The sequence below is a fragment of the Strigops habroptila genome, chromosome 2 (genome assembly GCF_004027225.2).
Source record: "Strigops habroptila isolate Jane chromosome 2, bStrHab1.2.pri, whole genome shotgun sequence".
Taxonomy (NCBI): domain Eukaryota; kingdom Metazoa; phylum Chordata; class Aves; order Psittaciformes; family Psittacidae; genus Strigops; species Strigops habroptila.
In genome coordinates, this window is record NC_044278.2 from 25,842,407 (window position 1) to 25,858,126 (window position 15,720).

The 15,720-nt window shown below is 41.7% G+C and overlaps 1 protein-coding gene across 2 annotated transcripts in view; it reads left to right on the forward strand.

The window, feature by feature from the left end:
• The first annotated feature begins 5,471 nt into the window (after positions 1-5,471).
• The window catches only part of JAM2 (junctional adhesion molecule 2), a 34,285-nt gene continuing 24,036 nt past the window's right edge, over positions 5,472-15,720 (forward strand). The window contains exon 1 of one of the 2 annotated variants that reach the window (XM_032919719.1): positions 5,472-5,712. In XM_032919719.1, the coding sequence (XP_032775610.1) occupies positions 5,658-5,712 (55 nt within the window). In that variant the 5' untranslated portion in view covers positions 5,472-5,657. The remainder of the gene's footprint in view (positions 5,713-15,720) is intronic. The other variant, XM_030475018.2, reaches the window with a different exon arrangement.

Sequence of the window (15,720 nt, forward strand, 5' to 3'; positions counted from 1 at the left end):
TGACAAACCCCGACATTTAATAACCCACATGGTCCCAAAGCCAGCTCTGAGCTCACATGTTGCTTCAAAAGCAAAACTGGCTTAAAAATTCCTGCCCCTTCCTCTGCCACTCTTGGCTGATTTTCACTGTTTACCCTCTAGGTAGACAAGAGTAGCTGCACTGTACAAGGCACTGAACACAAGATCACTGAAACGATATGAATTGCAGGATCAGTATTGCTGAAAGATTACGTTTTATTTGCATTATTTCAGTCACCTGGCTTAACATACAGCTTCGTATACTCATTTCTGTGCACGAATAGTAGCAGTAATCCATGGCCGGAGATGGCAATTCCCTGGAAGACAACTTGGTGTGAAACTACATCCCAAGATCTCTATTCTTTGTGCCACCATGGAGCAGCAAAGCATTGTAGACACTGTGGTAAAATATTTCTGAATATACCACCACCAGTATTGTGGCTAACACATTGTCCACTGTTACTTAGGTTGAACTGGGGAGCATCCTACAATGACATCCAATTTGGTGGATCTTTTTTAGAAGTGTACCTTTGATTGGTCTAGTGGAGGGTCCCCCTGCCTGTGGCAGGGGGCTGGAACTAGGTGATCCTTAAGGTCCTTTCCAACCCAAACCATTCTATGATTCTATGATTGCTACTGAGCTGCCTACTCAGTGGCAGTAATCTTGCAAATTCAGTTGACAAAAAATGGCATTAATACTGTACTTCGCAAGTCAAAGATAAAATTACACAAGACATTCCAGAAAATGGAGCTGGGGGGGGGGTGTGTCACAAAAAAAAGCCACTGAGAACAAATAATTTATATTCCTGTTATCTTGCTCTACCATCAGATTTTGTGACTTTCCTGGTTCAAGTTTGGCTGGCACATTAGATATGAAATATTTTAACAATCTAATAGAGATACAGTGTTCTATCGCAGTGCTCTAGTCTTTTCTTGCCAGGCAACTGATCTATGGCATATTCTGTCTTTAAAGAGCCATAAACAACAGCTTGGTGGAAAAAAAGAACATCTGAATTTTTAGTTGCTCCTTTTCTCAAAGCTATACTTGCTCACAGTTTTTAGTTTCAAAGTACAAAATAAGGAGATAGTCTGCCAACTAAATCAGATTTTTTTTCCAGGCAGGAGTTAAAGCAATTAACATGAAGCAGCAAAGCAAAATAACAAGATGCCACAAAAGAAAGGAGACAAGGCCTACTGTAACTAGAGGACTGGATAGCCATTGAAGCAATACCTCAGAACATCATAAAAAGCTAGTTAAAATTGCAAAAGTAAACAAATATCCCTTAAATTGTAGATATCAGTCTCTCCACACACTGACATGTGTCTGCTGGTAATTCTTCATCCTAAGGGCAAGGCTTTGAAGCTGACAGATTCAAGATGCTGCAGGCAGGTAGTCTGGGCACAATGAAAAATACATAGCACATCAGTGAGAAAAAAGTTTTGTGACAAGGAGCATGAAATATGCATATTGGTGATTAAGCTAGTTAATTAAATTGAATGTTTTAGCAGTTTTACAAAAGAGTTTTCCATCAACTTGTGCCATTGCCATGCTCAGAATCACACCAGAACAGTCACTCTACAGCTCTCATCTTCACCACTTAGTGGAACAGTTGTGTGTGGCAACAATTTAGTGTGCTTGGGAAAAAGATGTGTACAGAGATTTAACCCACAGTCTGTGACATCAGGTCTCAAATGGTATCTCTCACCACCCCAAACAACATTTCTCTTTTTAGAAATATGAAAACATCTGTTTCTTCTTCTTCTCTAAATATGGAAAAATATTCAAAAATGTCCTCCTGATCAAAACCTAAACAACGTAAATTCCAACAAAAATCAGCTCTCCAACTTCCCATATAAATAAGGATATAGGTATGCTATGTACACTTTCTCCCTCAGTGGCTCGAGACTCTAAATCTTGCCCCCTGTTCCTCTCATCATAACCAGGCACAGTTATCAGCAACCTTGCTGGGCTATAACCTGCTATTATAGCTCAGCTAAGAGACACTAACAAGTTTAAAGAACAAGCAACTTAAGAAAACGTCGGAAGAAAAAGGAAAAACAGTGCAGAACTGTAATCTTTGATGTTTCACTGATGAAAGCACTGATGATTTCACCCTGCAAACAAGAGATAAGCTACTCACAGATCACACATCCATACTACCTGCTTATTAACAGAATAAAAGATGTGTATTTGCTTACATGAAGTTAGGGTTACAGTTCGTGATCCACTTAAATTCAACAAGTAAACTTGAGATATGTCAGGTTTATGCCTGAATGGGCTATACCAGAGAAGCATGGCCTTTCATTACTTTTCTCTTTTTTTTTGAATGACAGTGCAAGGATGAATATTCATGAGCTCTCCCATCACTATCTTCTAGTTCAGTATGTGTAAGCCATGACAGATGAGTGACTACGTAGGAATTAACATCTTACTCTTTTAGGTGTTAATTGAACAGCCAGTTCTCGTCTTGTAGTGCACTACTTTTCCCCCTACCCTATGCACGTTTTAAGAAGAAGAATCATAATCATCTTCCTCTTACCTATCTGTAATGTGTTCAAGGATTTACATCACAACACCTTTGTAACCTAATTTAGCAGTTCTAATTTGTTGTAATGGTTACTTTTTTATTAGTATGCCTCAAAGTTATTCTAGAAATGAGCATGCAAGATGCAGAAAAATAAATCTAGGGTGATTTGGTTCATTTCCCCCTTCAAAATAAAACCTATTTTGAGTGGAGAAATCACCAAAAGAAGTATTTTCTCAATATAAGTTAATTTCTCTGTATTCCTTTATATCATCCTATAGCAAAGAAAAGTGAGGTGTTCTGAAAGCGAGGAGCCAGAGTTTTGGATTAAAGTGTTTCACGGAATTTTTGCAAAATATTTTTCAAAACTGTTTTTTCACAGAACTCTTTATCAGAGAGAGAGAGTAAAAGAGGTAAACTTGTACTGTTATAACAGATTGTCATCGGCACTCCACATTTGCAACAGAAATTTTCATTAAAAGTAGAAAGAATTCCATTGTAATGAAAGAATGTAGATTTATCTGAAATATCATCTAATGAAATGAGGATAATCTTTTGGTTTATGAATTACTGAGATCATTAAGATGAATCCAAGTCTTGAAAACATGTTGCACTTCCACACAACCCTTAAAGGCTTTTCTATACAAAGAAAATTATTAGAATAGTTATTACAAAATAAGATAGCTATTCTTGACGAGCATTCTCTGTGCACATGTTAATTATAGTCTATTTTTATTATTCTAAAAAGGAGTCTCTATGGAGAGCTCTCCAAGAATAACAGTCAAACTGAGCATCTAGTACAAATTTTCCATATTTGGCTCTATAGGCGGTTTAATGAAAACATTTTTACTACATTTAACTTAAAAAGATTAAAAATATGGATAGCAGTCTTGTGCTCTTCTAACAAAGAACTTAAGGCTATTTTTACGATTAACATTGTTCAACAACATACATACCGAAAATGTGTATATATAAAATTCATTATATGCTTTACAACCACTTTTCCAGTAATTCTGTAATTGCATTCAGAATGCTTGTATTTAATTGCTGATGTTTCCTGCAGTTGTATAAAGCAAGCAAGGAAACAGTGGTCTAGTAGCTGCTGAAATAAAACAGGGGAATGTGAAGAAACTGTGAAAGTGCTGTGAAACCATACTAGAAAAGGTCAGAGAAATGTGTGGAGACAGCCCTGTGCACTCTGTGTTTGCTTCACTTGCAAGAGAAACAGAAGAGTGAGCGGGGGGGGGGAAAAAAAAAAAAGGAAAAGAAAAAAAAGAAAAGGAACTTTACTCCAAGCTCATGCTTATATAAACCCTTTGCATTTAAGCGGATTTACTATGGCGCAAGGGTCATGTTAATGAAATGCAAATGAAACTGTATACATGAGTCTATGCATTTATGCAATTAGAACTGAGTGTTTACTGCAGTGGGAAGGCTTCTGTAACTAGCCTAAACTTCATTTCATAGTGTAATGGGATACCTTCTCCTCACAATTCATCTCTTCATTACCTTCATTGATTTGTTGTCATTACATCAGCTTTATTCATCATTCTATGAGCTGTCCCTTGATTTAATTCCATACTGCCATTTCCTAACATTCCCCACCTCTATACTTTTTTCCGCCAGGCTCTTCCCATATATTTAAATTTTCTGTCAACACATTGTTTCTATCACTGTGTGGCTTTAAACCGTAAAGCATTCCTACTGAAATCAATGAAACTTTGTATATGCTGAAAGTTACCATGAGCTGGGCCACTCAAAGAATTTTTCTGTTGCCTATGGAATAGTTTTTATTTTGTTAAATGCAGGTCACCACTATACTGGTAATATATACTGGACATATATATATACACACAGACATTTTTTTCAGATATATTACTTGTATTCTATATACATTTTTGCACATGAAAAGTAAGCTATGAAGATTTTGACATGAAGATCATCATGGCATCCTACTTCTTTGGTCTGCATTAAAATAGCTGTTAGAGATTTTATTTATAAATAATCTCTCCTCATTTTGCTACAGTCTACCAAAATATAGCCAACGTTGCTGTTCTGATTATCGAAGAAATACTTTTGATACTTTTCTTGGTTTAGAACCATGTTACATCAGTGGTGATGTATTTTTAAGATCTCATTGGAAACTATTCAGATGCAGTATTGACTGTCACAATGAGTAATTTTCCCTGATTCATAAATTTAAAGGGCCATTACGCCTCCTGTATATTTAATCCAGAATCTCCCAGACTGGTATAAAGTGATATAACTAATAAAAACAGGCTTTGAAGGTCACCGTGCGATCCATCTTCTGCTGGTGCATTGAGGCGCCCTGCGGCAGGTGGGATTCTGTCCGGTCCAGCAGCATAGGCACAGGGACTCGGCATGACATGGCTGAGAGTCTGCAACCCAAATCAGTGCCGCGTCGCTCTCTTTTCAAGCCGAACATCTGAATTCTCGTTTCTTGAGTTCACCTGTCGTTCGTACTTCCACCCCCAGCTAGGCTTGACTTCGGGAAATGCACCAACAGGGACCGTGGTCGTCTTTGATAAGTTTCAGCTTTTCGTAATGAAAAGTTTATTTTGTTGCAACAAATGTCCTTGATCTTATGAAGATCTTTTAGCTCGAATATAAAATACATAAATGGGAGGGAACAGCTGCTGAATACCGCACAACACAGCCCCGGGAGGCGCGGGGCACCGCGCTACCTAAGGAGGTGGAAAAGCAGGAGCAGGAGGAGTGGGATGCGCCCAGAGCTGCTGCCGGCCGCAGGTCCCCGCTCCGGACGCCCCAGGGAAGGGCGGAGCGGCACCCGGCGCGCAACCCCTGCGCTCGGAGCCAGCACAGGGCGGGGAGACCCTCGAACGCGTTATAAGTTTTGGGGGGTAGCGGAGGGAGGCTCCGCGGGCGCAGAGGCAGAGCCCCGCGGCGGCACCTGCCCCACGGCCGCCTCCCCGGCGACCCCGGCCCGCCAGGCACCGCCCCGTTCCCCTGGGCCGAAACCAGGCCGGGCCGGGCCGGGCCGGCCCCCCCGGGCCGCGCCTCACGCCCCGCCGCCGGCGTCGCCCGGTGGTTATTAACCGCTGCCGCCGGCGGGGAGCCGCCGCTGCCGGGAAGATGGCGAGCCGCAGCCTCCGTCTGCTCCTCCTCGGTTACTTGGGGGTCCTGAGCTGTAAGTGGCCGCGTCCCTCCCCCGCGGGGTGGGCGTGGGGGCTACCGCGTACCGCTCCCTCTGGGAGCGCCCCGGCCGCTGGGCTCCCTGGCCCCGGGGGGACGGTCCCCCGAAGTGGCCGAAGTGTCTCGGGAGGATGAGGGGGGCTCGGCCTGAGGGTGCCCGGCCCCTTCCCCGGCCGGCGCCCGGGCCCTGCCCTGCCGCGCCCCGCCGGGAGCCGCCTCTGCGGCGGCTCTGCCCGCCTCGGGGAGCCGCGGGGCAGGGAGAAGAGGCGCAGGAGGTCATTTCCCTTCCCTCGCCCCCGGAGCGAGAGGAGCCAAGTGGTGTTTCCAACAGCGAAATAGGAGCGAGCGAGTCCTTCGCGGCAGGCGGGGGACGGCGCGGTGATTGTTTCCATGTGTCTGTTGCTCTCGCACAGATGTAACCTGTTTAAGCCGGGCCTGTTTCAGGGCAAGCCAGCGGCTCTCTGCAGTGGTGCAAACTTTAGGGTGCGGGCTGCGTAGTGTGCTTTTCTGATGGCCTTTACGAGGTGGATGAGCGAGTGACGGGATCGTGTGTTCTGTTGCCAGCGCTGGATGCTGCAGCTCCAGAACAGACTTGTGTTTCCAGTATTTTTATGGTCCTATTGTCTAACTCCTTAAAAACACAACGGGGAGATGAGGGGGGTGGGGGGCAGCATGTTAAAATAAGTTGGCAAAAGCTGCCCCACCCAGAAAGCCCATGGAAATAAGTAAAAAAACAGATCACATACCTGCGAAGAAACAGTGAATTAGTAACACAGTGTTCACAGTGCCAGTGGTGTGATGAGGCTGTCACTTTCAGATCCGATCTTGCTGTGTTGCTGTTGAATGCTTCTTGTGTCTTGCTGGTACTTTGGGGAAAGAGGCTGTACGTGGAAACAATGTTTTGAAAAGAGGTAGGTAGCACAGTCTGGCAGTGAAGGGACCACCTGGGGCCAGCCTGGGATGGGTTCTCAATGCGTTGTGGGTGGGGGACATCCATGGTGATGATGCTGGATGTGTTCTGTAGTTTACCTTTCATTCCTTCTCACCTAATAAAAAGTTGTGTGTTTGTGAAAGGTCCTTTTTTGCAAACATGAGTCCAGTTGAGGAGAGACTTGAAATGGCACGTCTGTTAGGTCTTTCATTAGGTGAAGGGTTTTCCACCCCACCACTCTTTTCTTCGAAGATACCTTATGGAAAATTTGGGATGTTAGATGGGCAGCTAGCACTGACTTTCTCTTTCATATACTAATATGCAAATAATAATTAAAAATATTTTTTCTTTGTTGTTAATTGCATGGGTGCATCTGAGTGGATGAGGCTGCTGTGGTTTGTGGGGCAGTGACGTGCTTCAGGGTCTTCAGGCTGCTCAACTTTCTAGTTAGTTGTGTCTACTGGCAGTGCTGGCTTTGGCCAGTGAGGAAATGATACAGAGTGGGGTTTGGAAGCAGTACAGTGGATCAAAGTGCCTACATTGTTGTCACACTTGCCTCCTTTTTTTTTTTATTTTATTTTATTTTATTTTGTTTTCCTCTTCCTGTCCCAGTTCCCAAGAAGCACCAGGTGGGTAGAAAGTTTACCAGCAAGGCACTAATAAGAAGTTGTCACATGGAGAAAGTGACTGTAGGCGGGTGTGCAAATGCTGATTGTTTGTGTGAGCCAGAGGAAATCCAGGCAATCAGGAGTCTGCTGCTCTTCCTGGGGCTCAAGTATGTTCACATGAATAATAAGACTAATACTGACATCCAAGTCAGATGTGGTGCTTGGATGGTTCTTATGTGGGGCCCACATGCTCTGGAGGTGGAGGGGAATGAGGAGAAAGTAATGAAGAGAAAGCAGTGGTTGACACATGAAGTGTTTGGGCACTTATTGTGGAGCAAATGTAGAGAACTAGCTTGGTAGCTCAGCTGCAGAAATAAAGAGCTGTGTAAGTTGGTCACAGGATGTCAGCATAGCCAAGAACAGTGCTAAGGTAGGTCAGGTTTGGATTGCTTTTCAGTGAGACCCTACTAAGAAATATTAATGACCACCAGAAATGGTGATTTCTCTTGAGCTAAAGCTGCTATATTCACCTTCAATTTAGGGGAAAATAAAGAAGTTGGAGGTGTTCAATAATGTTCTCTATCACAGTGAGCTCCTGAAACTGATGCTATCTAGAAAGTTTTAAAAGATGCCACAAAGTAGCATTTGTAAGGCCAGACAGTTACAAAATGTACAGAAACAATTGTCGTTAACCATCACGGCTACTGTGGAGGAGGTAGTGTGTACAGATGAACTGGCCTTTTGGGGAAGTTTCTAGGTGAGATTTTTTTCCTGCATTAGTGTACGTTAGAAGTTAATCTGGTGATGCTGCAAGCAAATCCAGTACAATATGTCTGTGTGAGGACAATGCAGAGGCGGTAAATAGTAGTCTTACATAAATATTTGATGGAGCTCACTGGGATAGTTTGAGCAATAAATAAAGTGAGGGCTTGGTTTTGGCTTTAAAACAAACACTCCTTCATGCTCAGGAATCTTTCAGATAGATGCAGAGGTTTTAGACCAAAAAAGCCTTTTGTGTTTCCTCCCCACCCTCAACAAGAAATTGTAAAGCATGACTGCCTTAGCTGTAGGAATTGACAGTGGAAGTCTTTAAACTATGCTCTCCTGATTATCTGTGCTGTGTGACTGATGTACTCAAAATTGAGAATATTGTCAACCCCCAGTCTTCTATTAAACCCTCTTTGTTTGCTGGATTAACTTGGTTGTTGACCAGCTGGTGAAAGAGGTGATTCTTCCCCTCTACTCTGCTCTTGTGAGACCACACCTGCAGTACTGCATTCAGCTCTAGGGCCCACAACACAGAGGGATGTGGACCTGCTTGAGTGAGTCCAGAGAAGGCCACGAAGATGATGAGAGGGCTGGAGCAGCTCTGCTATGGACACAGTCTGAGAGAGACAGGGTTATGCAGCTTGGAGAAGGGAAGGCTCCAGGAAGACCTTATAGCAGCCTTCCAGTACCTAAAGGGGGCCTACAGGGAATCTTGAGAGGGACTTTTTATGAGGAAGATAAAAATTGAGGGAGGGGGAATGGTTTTAAACTGGAAGAGGGTAATAACTTTCAACTACATTTAGATTTGATATTGGAAAAAAATTCTTTACTATGAGGGTGGTGAGACACTGGCACAGGTTGCCCAGAGAATCTGTGGATGCCCCACCCCTGGCGGTGTTCAAGGCCAGGTTGGATGATGCTTTAAGCAACCTGGTCTAGTGGAAGGTGTCCCTGCCAATGGCAGGGGGTTGGAACTAGATGATCTTTAAGGTCTCTTCCAACTCAAACCATTCCATGATTTTATGACTTACTCTGATTTATAAATCAGAGTCCATATTCAGGTGAGATGGCATTACCTAAATTTGTAAGACTACATATTTCTTTAGTAATATATGTACAGCGTAATAATATAAACCAGACTGCCTATTGTTTGGAGAGGGAGTTGGGGGAAGATACATAAAAGAAAGGTTCCTTCTCTTTCTGTTTTAGTTGAGGAGCAGTACTTTGCTATAGACTGCTAGTTGTCTACAAACCTGCATAGACTTTTAGACACCGTAACATATGCTGTGAGATGAGAGTAAGCTTCTTAAATACAAACGAAAATTAACTACAGAAAAGCAAAGCTTGTTTCTAATGTTCAGCCTGACTTTTTCATTGTTGTTTATGACTGTGGTGACACTGCACAAGATACCCAAATGCTTCTAAAACACATAAAAATTCAGGACTTGTTTGGAAGACCTTCCTGTCTTAAAAAGAGAGACATGCTCCTCTCTCTAGCTGATGTTATAACCTTTTCCATTTCACCTCTTGGTTAGATCCTCAGGGCTCAGAAGAAACTCCGGCTGTGAGTTATTGGCATGTCTCTTGGAAATCATGGCCATTGCTTCATTTGAGCAAGTCATGCTATTTCCCTTAAACCTAGGCATGCTGCTTGGTAGGGGCTCTCTAATTCTGAGAGGCCTCAGCCAGAAGCATTGCTGTTCTGTGGTGGGGGCTTTGTCTCTCTTCTCTCTCTCTAGCAGAAAGGAGCCAGAGAGAGATGGTCCCTGGCTGGCCTAGCAGTATTCTTAGTTCAGCTTACTGGCCCCACAGCCTGCTATTTGGCGTGCAACTGAAAAAGATGAGTGTGACTGTCTTCCCTCACTGCATACAAGAGACAGGAAATGTCTGGATGTGACATTTCCAGGTAAAATTGCAATTCCTCCTCTTCTGCTTGAGGTGGATGTGTGCAAGTGGAGAACTTGCTTTTGCTGTCCCTCAGCTTCCGAGGTCCTGTTTTCTTAGCTTTAGTGTTACAACAATTCTTTGTTCATGTCACAGGACATGTATTTCTGATAGTTGTGAATAACATAGGGCATCTGGCATTAATAATGAGAGTTAAAGCTATCACTGTGATTAGCAGACCTAATTGAGCTTGGAAGAGGTTTTCTCACTGGCTATTTAACTGAATTACGCAAAGATATTTTTGTGATTGTTTCCTGTATTATACCTATATTTCCTGCTGCAGACTGTTTTGACAGCAAGACAGTATCTGCCAGGTTCTGCTGAAGAAACAGGCTGAGGACATCACAAATTAGCAGGTAAGAACTCACAAGTAGTTGAACTTTGACTTCACCTTTGCTCTTTAGCTGACAGACTTGACAAAACATGTGGGATCATCTTTTGTGACCTAAAGCTACCAAACTTGTCTGCATCCACTGACCCCAAATGGTTTTTTTGGGGGGGTGTGGGCCTGTTTTTAAAGAAGAGAGCTAAAACTGTTAGAGAAGGCTTTGACACTTCCTGAAAGGGTGCTGCAACTGCTTTAGGTTTTTCTCAAGTGCTGGTGGTCATATCTTAAGTATGGAAGAATCTTCTTGTACAACTGACACACACAAAAAACCCCCCAAACAAATCCAGTTTTCTCATAATGTCACATGAGTGAATAATAGTGGTATTTCTTCACTGAAGACTGACAATGACATGTGTGCATCTTCTGCAGTACCAGTAAGTAACCAGTAAAACCCCCTTGTTGCGGGGCTGGCAAGGGATAGGTTTGGGGTTGTCTTTTTGTTTGGGGTTGTGCTTTTGGCGGGCATGAACAATTAATGATTTAGTTCTGAAACTGGGATTTAAAAGTTTACAGATGGTATGACCTACTTAGGGGCCATCAGCACTCAAAATGTCATCTTTCTGTTGGAGCACTTCTGAAGACAGTCTGTTCATCATCAATTCCCTGCAGCTGGCGATCCCTTTTAGGAATGCTTTTCTCAAAGTAAGGCTTGGTGGTGTACTTTTTCTTAGCAATGCTAGAGGTGACTCCAGGATAAATGCTTACGTAAAGGAAGATTATTAAGAAATGTTCACACAGCCAGAAATGTCCACATCATGATATAAATATCTTGTGCTTCAATTGTTTTGATATACAAGGTAGACATTAGTATTTGTCATTGTAGACTATTTGCCAGGGCCATATGGAATGGCTAAATTAAGGTTCCCTTGAAGTTATACAATGATATCAAACAAAAAAAAAATTGTTTAAAATGGTGTACCAGTGGATGTATACAATGAACCATCTTATTACTGTTTTTTCTTGTTTGGCTGGTTGAGGGTTTTTTTCTTCCACTGTGGTAACTTTGTGGCACTATTGCATATAGGTGGGAAAATAGATGGTTTGTAAGTTTACTCTCTAGTTTACTCGCTAAATTACAATGGGGTGAGCACTTTAATGGAAACCAAAGGAAGTGTTACGTGGAAGCTGAAAGGCAATTAATTTACCAGTAATTAATTATATACTGGCTATCTCCCCCACTCCCCCTTCAGTTTTGTAAAGACAGCTTTGTTTCAGTTTACTTTCTGGTATGTCTTTTGCCATCTGGAGTACTTTTCAAAGAAGTAACAGTTTTAACAAAACGTTTCTAAAGAAAAAGTCCGTTGCATCTTCCTCCAAGCACTGTATGTGATTGTGCTGTAATTCCACCACAGGAAGCTTAAAGCAAATATTATGGTGTCTTGTTATCAAGACAAATTATTTGTTTCCTTCATTGAAATGCTGGGGTGTTTTAGGGGAATGAATATGTATTTCAAAGAATGAGACAGCAAATAAGGCTGGAGGAGCATTTGGATGATTGCCAGTGCTCACCTGTATTTCCAAAGCCGCTGTTTTCCAGAGGGCACCAATGAGTTATGTCACCTCTATGCTCACAGTATATCATTGAGCACTCAAGTGCTTATATAAAATTTCTTAAACCAGGCAGAAGGTGAGCTTGGCAGCTGAACATCTGGTCCTGTTCGCTTGTCGGTTTCTAACAGACACTGGGAGGTGAAGGAGCTTTTGGAGAAGGAAGAAGAGGAAAATAGCCATTCCTGAATAACAGCAAGTAATACAACAGTGCTAGTTGAACAACTAGTAACCCCTCTTGGTTAATAGGAGCTAAAGCAGGCATCCAGTTTCTCTCAAGGATTATTAGCAGGGAAAAACATGATCGAAAAATCTGGTAATGAGCCTTTTTGAATGCATGCTTTATACAAGCTCAAAACGTAGCAGTTTCCAGTAAAAGCTAGCAAGATGAAACTTCTATTATTGTAGCTATTATTGTAGCTACAATATTATTGAAATAGCTACAGCTTGACCCTAGCTGTTTAAAAAGGTAAGACATGGCAAGACTTGAGCTGGAAAGAACAGACCCTACAGGTATGAAGTTTCATAGCTTTACATAGCTTTTGTTTGGATTAACTTCTTAATGTCTTGAGAGCATGTTCAAACCTTAACTTCTTAACTTCTGAAGGGTTGAACATGCTCTCAAGCCTGTCCAAACCATTGGATCAGACTCGAAGGGAAACAAAACATATTAGCTGAACTGAAAGTGATACGGTTGTTTTGATACCAGATAATGTTAACAATAGAGGCTATATTTGCTGTTCACAAGCCGTTAGCATAGTACTTGGAAATAATGATGGAACATGCATTCTTGAGAAGTGACTTTTGTTCAAATTAGTATAATAAAGAAACCGTAATGATTGAGTATTGTATCTCAGTCCGCAGAAAGAGCCCAGTAGGAGTCAAGAGTAATTCTTGGTGGTGGTATGGTAAGGATTTGTGTATGTTGGCTAGAGCTGAAGTAGAGTTGGAGAAGTGCTTGTATTTGGCACACTTGTAAACATATGGAGAAATTATATGCAGAAAACCAGAGTTTGAATACATATTATGTGAGTTACAGCTGTTTACCACCTGAACATGTAGACGGTACTTACTGCTAGGAGGACCTGGTTCATAACTGAAGCCTTCTAGTTGCTGTACTGGCAAAAATTAGTAAAAACACATCATCTGGAATAATATCTGTAGCATGTGTAGGTGTGTTTTCTGCATGTTATGGCTAGCTTTTGTGTTCCAGTGCCCTTTCTGTTTCTACAAAATGGTCTTAAATTCTTGGCGCTGTGACTACTGGGCCACCTAAATGGATTTTCTATCCCTCTTTGAGTCTTCAAGCTAGTCAGCAATAAAGGTGAGAAATTCTCTCTTGAACTCCTGGCTTCTTGTTTGTGGCTCTTGATCAATCCCCAATTGACTGGGATTTTGGGGAGTGTGACAGGGCTTTGGAGCTTTGACACTGTTCAAACTGGTAGTGGTGAGCACTTCTGAAACTGGGATTCAAGCAAGCTGTCCCATGTTGTTAATAATGAAGGGCTGTCCTTCTGTATTTGGGGAGGCTGCTTCCCTGCCTAGATACAGAAGAATCTGAGAGGGCACAGAGGCTGGCGATGAGAAGCAATGGACAACTTTGGTGTGCCAAGACCCATGGAGGGCTGCTGGCTGGGAGCCCAAGCAGCTTTGGCTTAAGTCATTGCTCAGTGGCATCGGCCAGGGTGCTCCAAGCTGCTGTTTTCATGCTGCAGAGCTCTATTGGGTCTGATTGACTGGTGTTCATGTGTTGAGCTTGCTTGAGAGCCTGAACACTTAAAATTTAGATTGGGGTAAAGTCAGGCCCTGCTGAGAATAAAGCATTTAGCTGACCCATGCTATATGAAAGGCCTGTGCATTATCAAGTTAACTCTTAGAGTGTACAGTTCTAGAATTCTAAACAGAAATACATACTTTATATGTGATGTGACTGAAGACTCTTTATATGCTGCTTCTGCTGGATTAAACAAATTTTACCATGATGTCTTGCTAGTTAAGATATTATATGTCAAGATTTGGAAAAGGGTATAAATATTAATAACTTCTAACTGATAAAAGCATATATTTCATTGCTTGAGACTTAGATTATAATTAATCAGTAACTAACACTGCACATAAACAATCCAGCTTGTTTCAGATGTTTGCAACTCATAACTGTAGGAATAATTAAATAAAGGATTATCTCTAAAACCAAAGTAGTAGAATAGCGAAGGAAGACATCACTGGTATCTGTTTAGCACTGTTCCAAAACAAAAATATGTGATAAATATCACTGGGTTCAGTTCTTTTGTTGTTTGTCTTTTCTTTGGTTTGTTGTTTGAGTTTTTTAGTGTCTCTGTCCACCCCCTCTACTCTTTTTAAAGAATAAGCAAGTATCACAGGGTTCTCCTTGAAAGGTGGGGAATGCATATGTCTCTCTCTTTCTTTTCTTTCTCCTCTAATGTCCACACGAAGTCCAATTAAAAGATCATTAATAGCAATGCTTAGATGTTGGAAGAGTTTGTGCAGGAAAGGTGTTTATCCTCTAAGAAGATTTAGTAGCTTTCTATTTAAATTTCAGTAAATATTTTTATGTGAAAGGTAAATGGTTTGGGTTTAGTCAGTATTTGAGTATTCTTTGTAGCTTGCAATGAATGCTGCTGATGCCTTCTGTTCACCAGCAAAATGGTCCTCCCTGGCGTAATGTGATTCACTGATACGCAGTAATGTCATAACCACTTGAAAGGATCCTGAGAGGAAAATCAGTATCTCAGTATTGCAATACAGCATCAGAAAATGTAAAAGAGAGGGAGTATCTGTATAACAATCTACTAAACCCAAAAGACTGTTTTACACTTTGCTTTGGAAAGCTGGTAGTAAGTATTTAGAATCAGACTAGCATTTGATTAAACTGAACCCAACTGGTTTTAACTTCATTGAGGTTTTTTTTTTTTAATCCTTTCTTGATTTCTTAACCACTCATAACTCTGATGCTAGCTCTGTACCAAAAAGGCTCACAGCAGGAACCTCAGTCCTGCAACAACAGTGGGAATAAATATGTAAACATGCCCAGATCACCCTCTTACTAAAACGTATTCCGTGAATTTAGAGATGAACTCTGGAGACCTTATTTGGTGTTTGTGTTCGACGTGATCACAGTGCTTACGTCTGTGTGTCTGCCTGTATAATCTGCTTGCCAGTGCAGTCTTTGGACCGTTCTTCAATCATCTTTCTCAAAAAGAGATCCTTAAAGAGAAATTAGCTGACCTGAGTTGAAGGATCACAAGCACCTTTAAAGTGACATTTTTTTAGTCTTATTTTTAAAGGATAATTCAGTTTATGCAATAATAGTGTCATACAAGTTTCTAGATCATCAATATCTCATGAGCAGTTGGGTTATAAAGGGAATACGTGCAGAAAGTAGGCAAAACAGATGGCAAAACAGTAGTTTAAAGCAGCATATATGCCTATCTGGGAGTCACAGTTTCATGAAATGTGTTGGTCTAGTAACTCTAGTGATTATTCTAGAAGTGTAACATGTGGGGTTTGATGATATATCTTACGTGTGCTGTACATTCCAGATTTAGCCATTTAACTACCTTGATTCTGGAAGATTCCGGAGGATTCCAGATACAGCCATTTTAACCACCAGACTTTTAAGCACTAAGTTGTGCTCGAGAAGGTAGTGACTCAGGGGGCTGAATCCTCATCCACTTATGGTGTATTCTAAAAAACAAACAATTCTAATGGCTTTAAAAATAAATTAATTACAAGATTCCCAGCTCTACATGTTCCTGGTACTACTTCTGTCTCTGAACTGTGACTAGACTGATTAAT